Below are 19,931 nucleotides of genomic sequence, written 5' to 3' on the forward strand. Positions count from 1 at the left end.
CAACGTCACCTCTTGTGTTAGCTGCTTCACCCCCGAGCAGGCACATAGGGAGCCCTCCTCAGTAAAGCCTGACTTGCAGGGTTTACGTATTTCCACAGTGAAAACATTTCACCACGGTCAATTGGACTTGATGGCTTTAAATACGGGGTTGGAAGAGATGTTTATAATCGACACTCCTAGCTGGTATGAGGCAACCCCAGCACTTGGATGGGAGATCAGAGCAGGTAGTAGGAAGGCCGTGGGGGGTCTTCAGGGAGGAGGTGGTATTTGCTGGGCTCTGGAAAATGAATAGGAGCTGTAAGGGACACCAGCTACTCAGGCAGAGGGAAGAGTTTGAGCAAAAGCCTGGAGGTGTGACAGAGCCCTAAATACAGGGTGAGGGGGTCAGAGTCCAGGCCATACAGTTACTAACAACCCTGTCTTTGGAGGCAGGAGGGTGCCACCCACTGCTCCTGGCCCAGGCCTTTTCCCTCTGCAGGCTCCCAGGGGCAGGATATCCATTCAACAAATGAAGTGAAAGTGCAGAAGGGACCGGTGACTTGTCTGCGGTCACACCCTGAATTAAAGGTCAGAGTCAGAGCTTGAACTCTGGGCTCCTGACCCCAAGTCCAAACTCTCCTCACCTTGCTCTGCTGCAAGGCACCTGCGTCAGGAGGGAGGAGACAACCCTGGGTGCCTGAGCTTGTGTCAGCATCACTGGGGGGCTGACCCCAGGTCTGGGAATGGCTACGTGACCCGGGCCCCCCTACCCTGCAGAGTGCATGCCATCCTCCTGGTCTCAGTGAGGGTTCAGGGTCGGACATGTGACCCAAGCTAGTCCGTATGCTTTTCCTACGTGCTATAGGGGTGGGCTAATCCTGAAGCAGCTGGGGATGGGGCTGGGTTAGAGGGGAGAGCCAGGAGGGAACAGCTCATCTGAGGTGAGGCCAACACATTGGAAAGCAGAGCTAGGAAGTGGACCTGTATTCCTGATAATACCTCTTAAGCTCTTGGATCCAGCCATGCCTGAAACTACACTCCCCATGGCATCCGGTCCCATCACTTCATGGGAAATAGATGGGGAAACAGTGGAAACAGTGTCAGACTTTATTTTTGGGGGGCTCCAAAATCACTGCAGATGGTGACTGAAATTATGGTGAAATTAAAAGATGCTTACTCCTTGGAAGGAAAGTTATGACCAATCTAGACAGCATATTCAAAAGCAGAGACATTACTTTGAACTCTGTCTAGTCAGACAAAGGTCTGTCTAGTCAAGGCTATGGTTTTTCCTGTGGTCATATATGGATGTGAGAGTTGGACTGTGAAGAAGGCTGAGCGCCAAAGAATTGATGCTTTTGAACTGTGGTGTTGGAGGACTCTTGAGAGTACCTTGGACTGCAAGGAGATCCAACCAGTCCATTCTGAAGGAGATCAGCCCTGGGATTTCTTTGGAGGGAATGATGCTGAAGCTGAAACTCCAGTACTTTGGCCACCTCATGCGAAGAGTTGACTCATTGGAAAAGACTCTGATGCTGGGAGGGATTGGGGGCAGGAGGAGAAGGGGATGACAGAGGATGAGATGGCTGGATGGCATCACTGACTCGATGGATGTGAGTCTCAGTGAACTCCGGGAGTTGGTGATGGACAGGGAGGCCTGGCATGCTGCGATTCACGGGGTCGAGAAGAGTTGGACACGACTGAGAGACTGAACTGAACTGGGCTTTTGAGGTACATCTCTGGGGGCAACAGATGTGAGCATCCTCTTTTTAAAAACTGATGGCCCCAGAAAATAAATTTTAGATTCTGCAATTTGCGGGGGGGGGTCTCTCAGCATCATGATGGCCACCCACCCAAGACAAACTCCATGTCTGGAAAGGAACCTAAGCAGGGAGGGCTTTGAGGCTGGATGGCATGAGTTGGGAAACCAGGAAATCCAATTACCAGCTTTCAACCTGCAGAAACCATTTCACTTCCTCATGCTTCAGTTTTCTCATACATGGAATGGGTATATTGATCAGGACCAGGAATCAATACATGTGAAGTATGGACAGCAGTGTCTGGCACATTGGAAGTGCTTAGAAAATGTTGTTACTTTATCATTTTTGTGGACAAGTCAGTCCCACCCTGACCCCCACTCCCATATACTTTTGTTGATCTCAACCTTAAACTTGGCTGGACAATGAGCTGTATGTGCGTGCACGTGCGTTCAGTCCTGTCCATGGCATTTTCCAGGCAAGAATACCAGCGTGGGTTGCCATTTCCTTCTTGGGGGGATCTTCTTGATCCAGGGACTGAACCTGTATCTCTTGGGTCTCCTACATTGGCAGGCGGATTCTGGGCCACCTAGGAAGCCCAAACAAGCTATGAATACAGACATCTGGAGACCAGACCAACCCTCAGCAAACGGAAGATGTTGGGTTGCTGCTGCCACCTGCTGGTGACCACTGGAACTTGGCTGAGGAGCCTGCTGAAGGGGGTGTCCTCCCTGCGCAGAGGTCCAGGGGCTCCACTCGCACCTGCCTGGCACTGCCAGCTGGCTACACAGTTGTCACAGCAACTCAGTGCGGAGGGAATGTTCACAAGGCGAACCGGTAGGTTCTTTTGGTTACAGTGCTGTTAGTTTCAGATGTACAGCAAAATGATTTTTCTTTTAATTTTTTTTTTTGCAGATTATATTTCATATAGGTTATTACAGGACATTGGGTATAACTGCTGCAAGGTAATTCTTGGTTCCCTGTTTTATGTATAGTAGCTTGTATCTGTTAATCCTAACCTTCCAATTTGTCCCTCCCCTCCTTCTCCCCTTTGGTAACCGTGGTAAGTCCTTTTTTATTATTTATTTATAGTATGTTCAATTTTTTTTCTTATAATCTTTTAAATTTAAAATTTGTTTTAAAAATTCTTATTTTCCTTTTTTAGTAGGTTCTCTTTTAAATTCAACAAGGGCTGAATTCTACTCCTTGGGAGGGTGGGCGGGCCTGCATTGGGCACCAGGCGGAATGGGTGGTGAGACCACACTAAGCAGGGAGATCACGTGTGCACACACACACATATAAAAAATACACATACACGTCACACATACAACACACATACACACAAACACGTGTGGAAAATTCCCTGGCATAAGTGGGGTAAGGACCCAGGGGAAGAGTGGGTAGTCAGGTGAAGCCAGAGGACACAGATCACTCAGCCCGGGATTCTGGGTGGCCTTGGGCAAAGCAAGGCTGGAAGGGGAGGAAGGGGATGTGGGAAGCTGGCAGCTGCCAGACACTGAGCGAGATCTGATTGGGCTCCAGAAGGAAGAGAGGCGGGGCCTGGGAAGGCAGAGAAGATGCTCAGTGGGGAAAACCAGGAAGCAATTTCAGTGAAGAGGGAGTAACATCAGGACCTCAGTGCCAGGACTCCCGCCTAGACTTACCTCGTAACTCATGGCTCTCTACGTGCAGGCACCGACGTGCAAGGGCACTCCAGGGTGAACCACAGCTGGAGCTGTGTCAGTACGCAACATGCCATCACAGGTCTGTGTTTTCTCGGGGGTGGGGAGCCTAAAAGGTATGTAAATGCAGAGAAAAAGGCCTGGAGAAGAAAGCAGCCTGCAGGTTTAAAGAGAATGGATTAAGTATGGCTTATGTTAGCAAAAAGGAGTAAAAATGAAGAGTGTGGGCTTCCCTGGTGGCTCAGATGGTAAAGACCCCACCTGCAATACAGGAGACCTGGGTTTGATCCCTGTGTCAGGAAGATCCCCTGATGAAGGGAGTGGCACACCACTCCTGTATGCTTGCCTGGGGAACTTCATGGACAGGAACCTGGTGGGCTACAGTCCATGGGGTCACAGAGTTGGGCATGACTGAACGACTCACACCTTATGTAAGTAAAAAGGAGTAAGAATGGAGTGTGGAGGGACAAGGAACCCAGAGGACAGACCTTCGGGGGTCAGGGCGTGCTGTCACTCGGGGTGAACAGGACATGACCCCTCTGGCTTGGTGCTCCCCACTCCCATCCCGTGTTTTACTAGGTAAGTGAAAAGTCGCTCAGTCGTGTCCGACTCTTTTCGACCCCATGAACTGGAATTCTCCAGCCCAGAATACTGGAGTGGGCAGCCGTTCCCTTCTCCAGAGGATCTTTCTAACCCAGGGATCGAACCCAGGTCTCCCACACTGCAGGCAGAGTGTTTTACTAGGTGGTCAGTGTTTAAAATCTTTTTTTTCTAAACATGAATTCTTTCTCACCCTGGGCATGCAGATTTTAATTTTCCATAGTTCCTACCCTGCCTGGTATTAACCAGGCCACTTTATATTACCTGCCTGGCCCTGATCTGATCTCATAGCTTCTGGTCTACACTTCCGGTTTTGCAAACCCTGGGTGCAGAGCTTAGAAGGGCAGAGAGCTACCTTGGGTGGGGGCTAGCTGAGGGGGTGGATGGACACACGGACAGATTGATGGGATGGGTGGGGGCGGGAGGGAAGGAGGAAGTCATCCTTGCACGGGATGCCTAGATGTGGGAATGTGGGTCACCGAAACCCCCGCTCTCCACTGGAGAGCTGACTCCTCGCCCATCTCCTAGACACATGCCCGAACTGCCCCTCAACCTGGGCACACAGGGAAGGAAACAGACTTCACTGCGTCCTGCTACGTGCTTGTCCTTGGTGTTCTCCAGCTCATCTGGCCCTCCTGTGAGGGCGACGGTCTATCCCCATTTCTCAGATGAGAAAACCAAGGCTCTGACACGGGAACATCAAGACTGGATCCCAACCCTACCTTCCTCCCGCCACGAGATGCAGTCCCACACAATCATCATCTGTATTTTCTGTTTACAAAGCAAATCATATCCATTGTTCTACTTGATTACCCAGATCACCCCAAATGCTGTTTTTTCACTTTAGAGTAAAAACGAATAAAGAAGGAAAGAAAAAAAAATGATGCCAAAACTTGGCCAGGTCTCGGCAGTGCTGGGGGTGGGGGGCGGTTCACTCTCAAGACTCCGGACCCCATGCCTCCTGTTCTTTGCCCTGTCACCCTGGAGTCTGGCCCGGGGACCAGGTCCCTGGCAGAGAGAAGCTGGAAACCCAAGGCTGCCAGGTGGGCCAGGCCATGAGCTGTAGGTTAAAGTGAGAGGAGCTCTGATGGGCCTGAGACCTGGCCTGGGGGCGGGCCAGTCGTGACTGGGGGGGGGCGTGTCCCATACTTGTGACTGTCACATGCAGTATTTCTAGATCTTTCCAGAGAAGACAGAGTTCTGGATTTTTTTTTAAATGTGAAACCTCCAGTTTTAAAGAAATGTTGGTAACTAACTAAAAAACAACAAAGAAATACTGTGACCGAAAGAGACCAGCCGTGGGCCAAATCCACCCTCCAGGCTTCGACCTCAGCAGCCTGCCGGCATTGCCTCGGCCACAGGCCTGGCCTGAGTGCGGCCGGATGCCTGTTAAGGGACAGGCCGGGGCCCGGCTGAGTGGGAGGAAGGGTTTTGAGGCAGTGGCGTGCGGTGAGGCAGCGCCAGGATGGGCCGAGCGAGCTCACCCCCAGCACCCAGCTGTTCCTTGGGTTTTACCGACAACGTCTATCCCCGGCTGTCCATGGTGGAAAACAACAAGCCCCCGGTGGATCAAAGATTCTTTAGGAAATACAAAACGAAATGCGTTTTACTTCGCTTTAATTAAAAAAAAAAACATATAAATACATGCCAGGGTTTTTTTATCAATAAGGAAAGAGGCTGGGAAAAAAAAAAAAAGACAAACCCCAAACCTGTAAGGACTCCCCGTTTCCAGGTGGCAGGAGTCCTGCGGGTGGCTTGCAGGCTCAGCGGTCAGGGGTCCTGCCTCCAGAGGAACAAGTCTCAATGGCGGCCTTGGCAGGGGGTCACCCAGCCCGCGCTCTATGACATGTCCCCACGAGGCCCTGTCCCTCAGAGCAAGGGGGGCTTTCTGAGGAGCACAGAGAGTCCTCCATGATGGGGTGGCCAGAAGCTGGAACATGAATCTGCGTGGATGGGGCAGACCCCTGAGGCCCACAGCTTCTGACCCCTCACTGGCCAGCGGGGGGATATCCAGAGAAGGTTCAGGGCCTGGGCAGGTGGCTCTGCTCCCGAAGGGCAGGATCATCTCGGAAGCCCTTGGAGGACCAGCCCACCGGGGCCTCTCACTACAACCCAGGATCCAGAGAGATTGGAAACAGGAGGAGAGCAGGTGGGGAGCAGCATCGCTGAGCTCCCCCACCCAGCTCCGGGGGCGACAAAGCACAGTCCTGAAGGCTGGCCGTGGACGGGCTGGGAGCAGGCGGCCAGCTGGTCCTCCGTCCAGAGTTCCAGGCCAGAAACCACAGCCAGGGCCGGGCTGGGCACACAGTGTTCCCGTGGGCGGGATGCAGGAATCCTTGGGTCCCGACCTTGCTAGGCCGCCCCCACACGTGGGCAGAGGCCCCCAGGAGAGAATTCCCGGGAGGCTTGCCAGGACCACATGGGCCTCAGAGGTGGACCCACTTGTTCCAGCTGACCTCGTTGGGGAAGACGCGGCCGAGGCGGATGGTGCAGTCCAGCGTGGGCTCGTAGAACACCACGGGGCTCTCGTCCAGGCTCAGCGGCGCCTCTCCCACCGGCGGCTTCGAGAAGAGTGAAGCGGCCGCGGGCTTTCTCAGCACGCACTTTTTAATGCAGCCCAGGGTCTCCAGCCCCTGCAGTGGCACAGACAGACGGATTTCCAGGGGCATTTAAGGGCCACGTCCTCTGTACCCAGAGCAGCCTCCCAGAACAGACACAGGAGGGTGGCCTTGAGAGACGAGCAGGGATTGACCAGGCGGGTTTAAGCAAGAGCCCAGGGCGAGAGAGAGAAGGTCGTGGCCAGCATTTATACAGCGGTCCTGTGTAGAGCAGGGGCTGCAGACCTGGCTTCCAGACGGGGTTATTTGGCCCAGACCTGCTGTGAAGTGCAGGGAATTGTGCACTGAACTTCCTGCTCCTGCTTCTGTCGAGGAGTTGGAACTCCTGTGCACACATGGCCGGAGCCCAGGGCGGCCATCAAGCCGAGCTGCCCTTAGGAGACTGTGGGCACCTCACCAACTCTCCCTGCCACCCATGAGGGTTGGTCACTCACCTACCTGCTGGTCCCTGTGGGCACCAGGGTCTTGAGAAAGGGTCAGAGGTAAGACCCCAGGGATGCTTCTGTGTGAGCCTAGGCAGCAGCTCGGGGCTGAAGGAGGACCTGGGAGGCACAGCTGGGGCGGGAACCCGGGGCAGGGGTGGGGGCTGTGGGAGGCTGAGTGCTGAGAACTGGGGCTGGGCGCTGGCAGCGCTGAAGAGCAGATGCGGGAGGAAGGAAATCGGCGTGGGGCTCAGCCGGCGCAGTGGCCTCAGAGGGCAATGGGGCTGACCTCTCTGGGCAGGGGTTGGGAGTAAGCTTTGGGGGTGGCGGGGGGAGGATACCAGGGGCCCAAGACTTCTGAGGAGCTGGCTCTCTGCGAGGAGGCCAGTGCACCCTTGTGGGCTGAGCTGGTAAGCAGTGGCCGACCCCAGAGCTCAGCCAACGTGCCCACTGCCCCCCGCCCTCTGAGACCCCGGAAGAGGAAAGGTGCAGTGGGGACGGGGTCCCAGCAAGCACCCTCCCCGCCGAGGCTCACCTGGAGCAGCTCGAGCACGGCCAGCGGCTGCAGGACGCCCTTGTAGTGCTGCAGCAGGCAGCTCTCGGGCACGCCGGGCCTGGTCATGATGTGGTGCAGCACCGCCTCCATCATGCCCTTGACCACCGGCGTGTTCAGGCGGCCGTCCACGATGCGCCACGGGCGCCCGATGAAGCGCACGCTCTCACAGTCCCTGCGGCGGGTGGGGGCGGGGGAAACGGGCATCAGGCTTAGTGGGGAGGGGAGACAGCGGATTCCACGGGGCCCCCACCTCGGCAGACGGGAGCCCAGCCCATTGGCGGGGCTGAGGACCCCCTCCCTCCTGTTCTTCTGCCTCTGGCTCTCCTGCCGCCTGAAGGGACGGGCCCCAGCCCCCTCATCACCCCACACTGGTGGGGCGGGGAAGAGCCAGGACTTCTAGATGTACCAGCTCCCTCTGGGACCTGACAGAACCTGCAGGTTATTTTTTTCTTTTGTAGGGAAGACTTGACAAGACTCTTAACCTAGTAGCTGGTCCCCTGGTTTCCCATACAGTGTAAATTCTGCTTAATGTAACTTCTTTTCCGCTTAAGCATTTGCATGACTATTGGTGCTCTGAAGTCAATTCTAAAAATGCGCAAGTTATAAATGCAGAAGAAAAGAGTCAACCTCCCAAACCAAACCTAACAAGGACCCCTGAACTTTTTCCTAGGACTGAAAGTAGGTTTCAGTTCTGCCTTTGTTATAAGTTGACCCTAAACATCTGGAAGAAAATGGAACTATCTGCATCTTTGTATTTATTACTTGGTATCATAAAGCTTATTTTCATTTAACAACAACAAATGGCCGCACCCCCTTCTGACCAAGCTCACAGGTCCGTGTGCGGCAGGTCTGCCGGTGTTGTATTCGGGGGTTCCAGGCACACTCTTCCAGAAGGTTTCTACTAACAACTAAAGCAGTGACTGGTTCAGAAGTGTTAGTTGCTCCGTCGTGTCCAGCTCTTTGCGACCTCATGGACTGTAGCCCGCCAGGCTCCTCTGTCCATGGGATTCTCCAGGCAAGAATACTGGGGTGGGTTGCCCTTCTCCAGGGGATCTTCCCGACCCAGGGACTGAACCCACGTCTCCTGCATTGCAGGCAGATTCTTTACCGTCTGAGCAACTGGGGAAGTCTGACTGGCTTAGGTTTTTACTAAAAACTAAAGCAGTGACAGGTCTGCCACACAGGGTCCCAGTGTGGGACACCCCAGGCCAGCTGGACACCTGGCTCTGACCATGTGACGGGGCCCGCCCAACCTGAGCCAGCAGAACACGGCCCTTCAAGCCGAGGGTGATGCACACACTGTGGGAGGCACCCCTCGGACTTCCGTGACACCCACTGTTCCCAGCACACGGGGCGCTACAGCCGTCAGCACTGTGGCCTCGTCCACCTTGGGCAAGGAGCGCCTGCCTGGTCTCTGGTGAGAGGGACCCATGGTCCCTCAGGTGTCTGAGACCCCTGGCCGAGAAGTGCTGTGCTTGACAAACCTTTGTGAAAGACCTCCAGGTAATAATCTACCCCGGACCTTGGGCACCACCCTCCGAGGCTCTCATCGCCCCCTCCCAGCCCAGGCCGCTGGAGCCTGAACCACACTCACCTTTCCCATGCCACCTGGGAGAGGTTGCCAGCTACAGAACCATCTGCCAGACCTGACAAGAGGGGAGAGGCGTGGGAGACTGCAGAGGTGGGGCCCACCCGTCTCTCCCCCAACCGTTCGTCCCACGGGTCCTTCTGGGTCTGGCGGTAAGGCCATGAGCACAGAGACAGCACCTCCCTCCTCGGGGCAGCGGGGTGTGGGGGCTGCACCCCCAGGACAGTATCAGATGGACAGACGGTGGGGTGCCAGTCTGGGGGCTGTGCCCAGGGCTCGGTGATGCCCCCAACCCAGGGGAGCAAGCGAGTGCCTATCCTTCTCCAGAAGCCCTGACCACATAGCTGGGTGTATAAATCCCTGGGAGAATTCCAGCAGAGGAGAGGAAAGGGGTGGGGGGGCACCTGCCAAGTCCCCTGGGAGGCGAGACCCTTCCCCTTCCAGCTTCCTGGTAAGGACACCTCAGGAAATGCCTCTTTGCAGAACCAGAAGAGAGCCTCGTCCTTGTAATTAATTCACAGGTTGGCTAAGGAGCACGAGGCCCCTGCCCTCTAGGGGGAAGACGAGTATCAACAGGCAAGAGACTCCCGCTGAGTCGGGGCCGAGGAAAGCTGACGCAAAGGCCCCTTTCCGTCAAGACCAGCAGCAGGCTCCTGGTCTTGAGGAAGGTGGTGTGGGCCCTTCAGGCCCCGACAGAGAAGGAGCGGGTGGGGGAAGGTGGGGTGGGGACAGGGTTTGGTACCTCTGGGGTCTTCAGGGGCCTCTGGAAGCTGGGCCTGACAGCTCAGCTGCTCCTGGCCTGGGAAGCTGGGCACCTCGACACCCTCTTGGTCCCCTGGCCCGGCTTCCGATGCACCTCCATCCTCAGGAGCCGCGAGCAGGGCAGGTGCCAGAGTCCCCAGCTCCTCTTCTGCTCTGGGCCCTGGGCTGGGGGCCAAGCGTATGTCCTGGAGTGCAGGCCTCTTTGCGGGGGGCTCCAGGGCACTCTTGGGGTCAGCAGCCCCGCCCTGGCTGTTTGTGTCAGCGCCGGCCCAGCTGCCACGTCTCTTGGTGCTCTGGGGGCTCTGAGAGGGTGGTGCCTGCCTCTCTGGGGGGTTGTCCTCGTTGGAAGGCCCCTCGGGCGGTTTGGCCCGGTGGTCGTCTCTTTGAAGGTCAGCACCCCCATCTTTGTCTTTCAGCCGCACCGAGTGCAGGAGCCAGGGCTGTGCATTGGCCATGGTCACCAGGCGAGCAGTGTTCCCGCCGACTTCCAGCACCTGCTGGTGCTCTAAGAGGTCCTAGGGAAAGGGGAGACAGAGGGGTCTGCAGGGAACCCCAGGGGCATCGGGGCTCGTTCCCCTGCCTGAGTGTTTTAAGCGTCCTGAGCCAGTGCCTAGTCCACCTCCTTAGGGCAGGAGACCTCTGCCTCGACTTCTTGGAACCACAGTTGCACCCTCAAAGCTGATGTGACCTTACCAGTCTCCTGCCCGGCCATCTCCTCCCAGACTCAACACCCCGAGGCCCCAGTGCTTCTGCAAAAACAACACCCCGTGATGCCCCTGCCTCACCTGCCCTTTAAAAATGCTTTGCTGAAACCCTTCAAGGAGCTCAGGGTTGTTAAGGCATGAGCTGTTGTCTCCTGGCGTGGCCCTGCAATTAACTTTTCTCTGCTCCACACCCTGTTGATTCATTCTGTCTGGCCTCACGGTGCATTGGGTACACGGACTTGTGCTAACAAAGCAGCGAGACTGCGGATCAGCGGCAGGGAGTCTGGAGACAGCAGAGAGCTGGGGGAGAACGAGGCCCAAGGCTTGGGTAGGGGGAGGCTCCAGCCAGCTCTGCTGAAGAAACAGGCCCCAGAGAGGACAGACGGACCTTCTAACTTTCAGGAGAAGCTAGGGTTTTAGGCAATCTTCAATGTTGACAACCAATTCAACTTTTGAAAAAAAAATTCCACACGCCCCAAACCAAGCCCACCCATAGCATGCCTCTGGCCCAGGAGTTGCAACTCCTGCTTTTGCTTCTGCGGGCTACCTGAGAGCACAGCTCACCTGGACATAGTCTGTGAAGGTCCTGGTGCGCTCACTGTCTGTCCTGGCCAAGGCGAAGAACTGTTTGCTCAGCTCCAGCCGGTCCACCCCAAAGCAACCAGCTGCTGCAATGGCCTCCTGGATCTCCAGGGCGGCAAACACGTCTCCGGGCTGGTACCCAGACAGCGCCACCTGGTGGACGAACTCCTCCAAGCTGCAGGTGTCCTCCGGGCTGTTTATCAGCCTCGTGAAGGTGTCAGGGAGGCAGGAGGGCCCCACCGTCAGCTCCTCCAGAGAAGGGTCTGTGGAGACCGGGAGGACCAGCATCAGCCCTGAGAGGCCTCCTCCCCTCCCCAGACCAGTATACAAGCGATGCCGAGGCAGGTGCATGCCAACATGGACTCGCTGCTTTACAAAAGTCAAGGGGTTGCTTTCTGAGTGGACACGGCTGGGCCCCTGGCAGTCAGGTTCCTGATACATGCCTCTGGGCCCTTGACTGCAGCCAGCTGGATCCCCGGGGCCATAAGGTTCTCCTGCTCACAACTCACAGTGAAGGGGAAAAGGCAGGGCTGGGGCCTCTGAACAGAGTGGGGGGCGGCGGTCCTCCACTCTGGCTGCCTCGGGCCCACCCTTCCTGATGCTCACATGTTCACGGCTTCTGAGACCCTCTGAGATACCCTGGGACTTCTCCATAAATCCCCACTTTTGCTCACACCCGCCGGGGCTGGTTTCTGGTACTCCCTGGACAAGGTATCTCTGCTAAGACCACAGGCCTCAGGTCGCCACATTTTTGCCCAGGCCAAGCTCCCAACACAGCGTGGGATACTGATCGTGGTTACGAAACTAGACACCCCAGACTTCCCTGGTGGTCCAGTGGATAAGAATCTGCCTGCCAATGCAGGGGACATGGGTTTGATTCCTGGTCCGGGAAGATTCCACATGCCCTGGAGCAACTAAGCCCGTGTACCTCAACTACTGAGCCTGTACCTGGAGCCTGTGCTCTGCAACAAGAGACGCCACCACAGTGAGGAGCCGCAGCACCACAACCAGAGAAAGCCCGCACAAAGCAATGCAGACACAGTGCAGCCGAAAATAAACAAACTAGCTACAAGAGTAAACTCCTCAACACGTGAAAATGAAGGCGAGTCAGACGGGCCAGGGAAGGGAAGGGTGAGAAGGGCAGGGACGAGGCCGTAGCATTCTCATTATATGTGCAGCGAGGAGAGTGCCTGATATCAAGGGTGCAGGAAACGGAGGTGAAAGTAAGTCATTAACGTTTCAGAGACAATCAATACAAGAACTCAAAAACGTGTAAAAACTGGAAAAAAAGGAGATAAGAGGTAATGGATATAAGTGGAACACTCAGCTTTCACAGCAAGGGGTCAAAAGACTTAAGTAAAAAAGATCACGCTGAGCGCTAATCACAGCAGGAACAGCCCAGGGCTCCCCAAACAAGCAGGCAACTCGGGCCGCGCGCCCACCCTCCACTGCCCGCCTCGCCCCGGTCAGCGGCTAAGGACAGGAGGGGTTTTCCTTTGCTTTTCCCTTTGGTTTGGTCAGCGGTGGCTTCCCCAGGCAGCCCTGGGAGCCTGGCCATGAGCTGGGGGTCTGGGCCTTGGGTGGGCAGGGGCGGCGCTCACCTGTGAGCGCGAGCCTGGTGGGCTTGGGGGTGCAGCGCAGGCGGAACTTGACCAGGCAGGAGTTCACGACGATGTTGTCGTTGGGGTTGAGGTTGCGGTTGCTGACGATGCCGGGGACGCAGTAGCCCTTCATCAGCAGGTAGTTGGTGTGGGAGGCCTGGTGGGCTTTCACCTCGATGCTCCGGCGCTTGGCCCCCGAGCCTTCGTCCAGGTCTTCCTCTTCGTCCTCGTCCTCTTCCAAGGTGCTGTCCTTGCCTAGGCTGGGAGCAGACAATGGACCTGGGTGCTGGAGCCCGGCGGAGCCTTCTCTGCTGGTCTGGCTGCCCCCTCAGGGAGCGGTGCTCGGGCCCTGGACGGCCCTGGCATCTGGCTGAGGTCAGGTCAGCATGGCCTGGTGTCCAGATTACCCGCCTCGTCCACCTTCCCACACTCCCCTCCCCACTCCCTACACCTGCATCTTTGCAAGGGCTGGTCCTTCTGCCTGGAAACCCTTCCTGGTCTCTGTCCAAAAGACACCCATTTGTCCAGTAAACCCCACTTCAGCTCTCAAGCCCTCAAGGAATAGTCCCTCTTCTCTGCCTCCCCATGCCTCCTGGCCACACTGTCCTAGGTCCTTCTCTGGCCCAGCCCAGCCGTCCCCTCCTGTGGGTCCCCCGGTGCCTAGAGGCATCATCAGGAGGCGCTGCACTGGAATTCCCAGTTCACAGCTCCTGGGAACCACTGCCGAGACTCTGCTGTCTTGGTCCACATGATGCCAAGCACAAGGCAGAGAAGTGTGTTTGTTGAGTGAATAAAAACGAGAATGAGTGAGCAAATAAAACGGCAGACGCCCAGCCTGAGGGCAAGTGACGGTGCCTGTGGCCCTCACCTCTTAATGACCTCGTTCTCCACCATGGAGCTGTCCACCACGACGATCTGTTCTGGGATCCTGACGTCCACAGAAACAAGGCCCAGGGAGAAAAGGATCAGGGCGGTCACGCAGTTTCCTCCAGGGCCGTCCAAAGAGAACGCCACCAGGTCGCTCGCAGGCTCGCCACAGTTTTGGTCTTTGAAGGAAAAGTGATCGGCCTGGTCCCGCTTGCCCGCAGCCAGGAGTCTGCTGAAGAACTGGAACGATTCTGTGCAGACGGTGCTCGGAAACCGCCACGTGAAAATCCTAAGACAGGACGAGAAGGGGAGGGCCTTTCTGAGCTCGGGGTGCCCAAGCCTGGGGGTGGATGGGCCGCGGGCGCTTCCAATCAGCCGCTGACACTGCACACGCCGGCCTCTCCCCGGAAGCCCTCTTTCCATCTCAGACGAAGGCGCTGTGCTGCAGGCTCCATGAGGCCGCTCCCCGGAGCGCCTTCAAGGAGGTGCTGTGACTCTTCACCCGAGCCAACACTCTAGGCCCCTTGGTGCTGAACTGGGGAAGATGAATGTGCGTTCTGTCGTCAGCTTTACACAAGGCGAGCCCTGGACCCCTCTGGAGGGGAGGGGACAGGCGTGTGTGTTCAGTCTGTCTCCACTCGGTGCCTGCACGCAAGCCCTCGCCTCTGTTCAGAGGGGGGACTTTCATTCCTCGTAAAACACCCTCTTGCTGATGAGCCACAAACTGGGTCTGAACACGATGGCTTCCAAAGGAAGTGTGTCAGTCCACAGGGCAGACAGCCTGGTACAGCTCTGAGCCGTGGGACTAGGGACTGAGGTCACTCCCAACCAGGAGGGTGCACTTTTAGCCGGTCTAATTGTTGGACACTCATTTCACCCAACTTGATGTGAAAAAAGGAAACAAACTACCAGCAAAACCTGTAAATGCCCCCTTACGAGAGACCGCCGGCATGAACCTTATTCCCGGACAAGGAAGGACGCGCGCTGATGGGAGGCTGGTCCCAGAGGCTGGGTCTCACACAAGAGGCCAAAGGGCCCAGGCTGCCCTGCCTGCTGACGAAGAAGGACACCGTCACTTCCGCTCCCTCGGCCGACAGGCCCGCCCTCCCTGCTCACCTGTGGTAGGCCTGGGACAGCTGGTAGGACATGGGCGCGAAGGGCAGAGCGCGGTTTTTCTTGGGGCCCAGCGTGTGGTTGACCCGGCGCCGGTTGACTAGGCTCCTCCGCTGGTAGTCCACGAAGGCCTTCACCAGGACCTGTTCCTTGTAGTCCCGGTACAGGCGGAAGGTCTGCAACACAGCAGGCCAGGCATGAGCGGGGCTCTCCAGCCAGCAGGGCGTGGGGGTGGGAAGTGGATACACAGACGCCATGGCTGATCATCCACGGAGGAAGGCTGCTGATGGCGGGGGGCGGGAGAGGCTGGGAGGCCGGAACGGACACTTGGGGTGCAGTGGGGAAGAGCCCAGAAGAAGCCCGCAGCCCCGTGGGCAGCCTTGACCCACCAGCACATCCCCTTAGAGAGTGCAGAGGACAGGCAGGCGGAAAAGGCAGGCTGCACCCGCGCCTACTCTGGATGTATGGACGCTGGGAGCCGACGCAGAATCATCTCTGATACCAGGTATCCTTCAGCTCCCACCTGAGCCATCGGCAGATATGCTTGGGCCGATCTACTCTGAGTATGTTCCAGAAGCATCCAGGCTGTGCTACGGTCTGTCTGGGTCACACCACGTTGCTTCTGCCTGTGACTGCCTATTCTTCCGGCTTCTACCTGGGGCTCCCTGCCCCCACCTCTGACCGCTCTGCATGGCAGGCAATGTAGCCCTTTTATGCCTACATCGGACCACATGTCCTTCCCTGCCTCAAAAGCCCTGATGGCTTCCCTCTGCAGGGGGACCACCCAGTCCTAACACTGGACCCTCAAAGAATTCCCTAACCTCATCCCTGTGACCTCCCACTCCTTGCTGCCATGGGTGGGGGTCCCTAGAGAAAGGTTCTGCATCCCACTTGGGGTCAGGCGACCTCTCTCATGCGTCTTTCCATGCCCTGGGGAAGTCAGGGAGAGTGACAGCCCTTTGGCACCACTGTTATAGTCCAGGCCCCACCTGGAAACAGAGTTGAAGGAAGGAAAAGTGAGGCTGGGACAAGGCCCCACTGGGACGCAGGGACCAGGCTCCTGCTGTACCCTGGGGGCTGGACTTTCTCATGTAAAAGGTGGTTGGACCCACCCTTGAGGCTGTGCCAGCTCTAACTCCTACTGGGCAGGACAGCTTGTCGGGGTCCTGCCCCCTCCACTCCGGTCTATGGTCTCCGGGGGTGGGACCTGGGGTCCATGTGCTCTAAGAGCTGTCCAGTTGACTCTGAGACGCCCTAAAGTTTGGGACAGCATCCATCTAAACACATCAGCGGGATAAGAAACACCACCAGCCCTTTGTTCTCTAACTTCTTCCTTCAGGTTCCAAACTGGCTTGACTTCGTCATGTAAGCTGTAGGAGCTGAATTTTAGGTTGTGAGATTAAATACAAACGTAGATAAGGCCTACTTGGAACACACTTTTGTGATCATTAAAAATAAGGGCTTCTCTGGTGGCTCAGGGGTAATGCAGGAGACACAGGTTTGATCCCTGGTCCGGGAAGATTCCACACGCTTCAGAGCAACTAAGCCCGTGAGCCCCACTGTTGAGCCTGTGCTCCAGAGCCCGGGGGCCACAAGTGCTGAGCCCACACACCGCAACTGCCGAAGCCAGGCACGCTAGAGTCTGTGCTCGGCAACGAGAGGCCACTGCAATGAGAAGCGTGCTCACTGCAACTAGAGAAGCGCCCACGCAGCAATGAAGACCCAGCACAGCCAAAAAAAAGGGAAAGGACGCATGAGTTCGGGCAGCAGACTCCTCTCTGCTGGGGCCTTGGAGCCACACAGACTCAGGTTTGATGAACGAGCTCTGGGATCTTGGTCATGGGCTTTTTAACTTCTCTGAGCCAAGTTTTCACACCTATAAAGTACTAAGCCCACCACTTTCCCAAGCTCAGCACAGGGTCAAGGAGATCTGCCTTCTCCTTCGTCCTCATTCAGCTATAATCCAAGCAGCATCACGGTTCTAGTATGTTCTCAGGAGATGTGTAAGACTCAACGCCCGCAGAAAGGCAGCTTCCTCACCGGGGGACGTTTTCTAACAATCGAACTATGTTGACACTTGTCCACTATAATTGGAAAAGATATGCTACACAGCCAATTAGCTTCTCAGTTCTTTTGTCATGGCTCATTTCTCCTTCTGCCTAATTGTCTGCCTTCAAAGTTAGATTCAAAACCTCAGCCCTGGGAGGGATTTTGGAGGTCACCAGATCCTGTGCCCATACTTCAGTGAATGGGTGGCGGGGCAGGGGGGTCTTCCCTGGCAGTCCAGTGATGAGAACTCAGGCCTTTCACTGCAGTGGCCCAGGTTCAATCCTTGGTTAGGGAACTACTAAATCCCGCTAGCCATGTGGCAACACCAAACAAACAAAAAAAGATGAATGAAGATTTGGCTGGAGCCTCGGGGGGCAATCAGGCCCCCTGAGACCTCATAGGTAAGAAGAGAAGGAGGAGAAACCTCATGGGCCCCCAGCCTGGGAAGGGTCCCAAGTCCTGGAATGCTGCTGCAAAGGACGCTGTGTCCCCAACGCCCACCTGGAACGACTGGCAGATCTCCATCTGTCTGTCCGAGAGGGCCAGCGTGCTCTGGATCAGGTTCTGGAGCACCAGGAAGTGGATGTCATCCACGCTGCAAGAGATGCGGGGGCGGGTAGCGACATGGCCACGTGAGATGGGGGGGCAGGTGCAACAGGGCCACGTGAGCCCACAGACCACGTGAGATGAGGGGGGAGCGGACAGGGTCATGTGAGTCCACGGGCCACAGGCCACCGCTCATCCTGCTGGTGGATTCTACCTCAAAAAATCTTTCCAATCTCCTGACAGTGATACAAATGTTTCAACTAGTCATAAACCCAAACAAAAGGAATGAATGGTGGTTTTTACCCCTTACTGACTGGTCCATTTTCGAAGGGAAAAAGTTTTATTCTAGTGGGTAAGGGGTGACATAACCTAGGAATAAGTTTTCATGACAACGAACATGTGTGGTTAGTGCTTCCATTTTTTTAAAATCCAGGTTTATTTATATTAATTTTTAAACTTTTGGAGTATAGGCTGAGATGGTTGGATAGCATCATCAATTCAATGGACGTGAGTTTGAGCAAACTTGGGGAGATGGTGAAAGCCAGAGAAGCCTGGCGTGCTGCAGTCCGCGGGGCTGGTAAGAGTTGGACACAACTTAGTGACTGAACAAGAACAACACAGTCGATTAGTGCCGGGAGCCGGCATATTGCATATTGAGTGCATATTGCATATTGAGTGCAGCACTTTCCACAGCATCATCTTTCAGGATCTGGAGTAGCTCAACTGGAATTCTATCACTGCCGGTAGCCAGCATGAGGTACTCCGCCCATGACAAAGGTCATGAGGAAGGAGGCTCGGCACACGCAAAGGCGGGATCGAGCCTCAGGAGTCCCCCTGGAAATTCTCGAGCATCTACCCCCAAAATCAGAGTCTGCCTACTTTCTGCTTTGTGCTTTCACCTACACCTCTGACTTTATGGGGGGCTGTCCCCCACTACCTCTCTGAAAAAAGAGTTAGCTTACAGCTCCAGTTAATAATTCCTGGGTGTGACAGTGTTTAACCTACAAACTCCTTTGGAAATCCTCTAGCCTGCCTGAATAGGTTTTTCCGGCCACATGTGATTGTTCAGAGCCTCCCAACTGTGAGAGGCAGGAGATGTTCTAAACTGTCTAAACACAGATTCTTTTGAGTAGTTAAAAGATTGATTAGAAATTGTATTGGTGAAGGGATTTTCACTTGTTGGGCCAATGTTTGCTGCTAAGTCTCCATATCCCTTACCTGCTGTGTCCCTGGCAGTGTATTGATTAATATAATTGGTGTAAATAGTAGCTTTAATGTTTGTAACCTGGGACCTTTGAGTTAATTCTTTTTCTTGTTGTAGCCCACCACACCTTTGCTCTGTAGGAATGCAACTTTATTTAATGCTTTTGGAGGGTGGCTCCTGACCAATCACCTTTAGAGAAAAATAAGTTTTCTGAAGAAAAGGTCTTAAAATGTTAACAGGCCTCCGGGCCAGAAGATGATGCAAATCACCTAAGCTTTTGCATATGATAAGTTTGCAGGAAGAAAGCCTGGTTTGCTGCCTGACTCTACCCCTTCCCCCATTATCCTCTATACATAACTTAAGGTATAAAAACTACTTTGGAAAATAAAGTGCGGGCCTTGTTCACCGAAACTTGGTCTCACCATGTCGTTCTTTCTCTTACCTTCTGGCTGAATTATTCAGCCTCTTTTCTACACTGAATTTCCTCACTGAGCTATCCTTATTTCAACCGCTTTTCTCCACTAAATTTCCTCACTGAGCTATCCTCATTCTATTACTCTTTATATCCTTAATTAACATTTAATTAAGCAATTGTCGCCTGATCTTCGCCTAAGCCGTCTCTCCTTCGAATACCCTGGATCAGCCGGGGCTGGTCCCCGGCAGATTAGCAATGCTGTGGTAGGTGAACAGCGAAGGGATTCAGCCATATATTTTTTTCATCCAATTTTAAACAACTGTTTCTCAAATAAGAATAGGCTTTTCACTGAATACAGACCTAAAAATCAAATATTGATTATGCAAGATGGAAAGAAAGGCTGAGTTTTCTAACCCGCATTTTCCTTGGGACGTTCATGGGCTACGAGTTCATACCCCTTCTCCAACCTGTCCTCAGGCTGGGCTGGTGACAGGCGAGTTGATGGGTTGGCCTGCTTTTCCCATGAAGGGCCACATAATTTAGTCTCCGTGGGCCCCATGGTTTCTGTTGCAGCCCCTCAGCTCTGACGTTCCGCCCTGAAAGCAGCACGGACCACACATGGAACGGGCGAGGCCGTGTTCCAATAACACTGTATTTCCAGAAATGGGCACCAGGCTAGATTCGGCCCTCGCCGATCCCTGAGCCAGGCTGCAGGCAACCCAGTGAGGCGGCCAAGGAAAAGGCGCAGGGCCTCCAGCTGCCGTTGTTCTTTAGTCACTTAGTCATGTCCACTCTGCGACCCCATGGACTGCAGCCCGCCAGGCTCCTCTGTCCAGGGGATTCTCCAGGCAAGAATACTGGAGTGGGCTGTCATTCCCTTCTCCAGGGG

The 19,931-nt window shown here is 55.2% G+C and overlaps 1 protein-coding gene across 1 annotated transcript in view; it reads right to left on the minus strand.

Annotated features, from left to right (window-relative positions):
* Window positions 1–5,615: 5,615 nt before the first annotated feature.
* GTF3C1 (general transcription factor IIIC subunit 1) overlaps window positions 5,616–19,931 on the minus strand; it is an 80,185-nt gene continuing 65,869 nt past the window's right edge. The window contains 9 exon segments of the mRNA NM_001193241.3: window positions 5,616–6,648; window positions 7,591–7,783; window positions 9,206–9,257; window positions 9,942–10,476; window positions 11,230–11,510; window positions 12,849–13,108; window positions 13,717–14,004; window positions 14,832–15,004; window positions 17,379–17,472. Of these exon segments, the coding sequence (NP_001180170.2) occupies window positions 6,442–6,648; window positions 7,591–7,783; window positions 9,206–9,257; window positions 9,942–10,476; window positions 11,230–11,510; window positions 12,849–13,108; window positions 13,717–14,004; window positions 14,832–15,004; window positions 17,379–17,472 (2,083 nt within the window). The 3' untranslated portion in view covers window positions 5,616–6,441.

This window comes from Bos taurus, chromosome 25 (genome assembly GCF_002263795.3).
Source record: "Bos taurus isolate L1 Dominette 01449 registration number 42190680 breed Hereford chromosome 25, ARS-UCD2.0, whole genome shotgun sequence".
NCBI classification, from domain to species: domain Eukaryota; kingdom Metazoa; phylum Chordata; class Mammalia; order Artiodactyla; family Bovidae; genus Bos; species Bos taurus.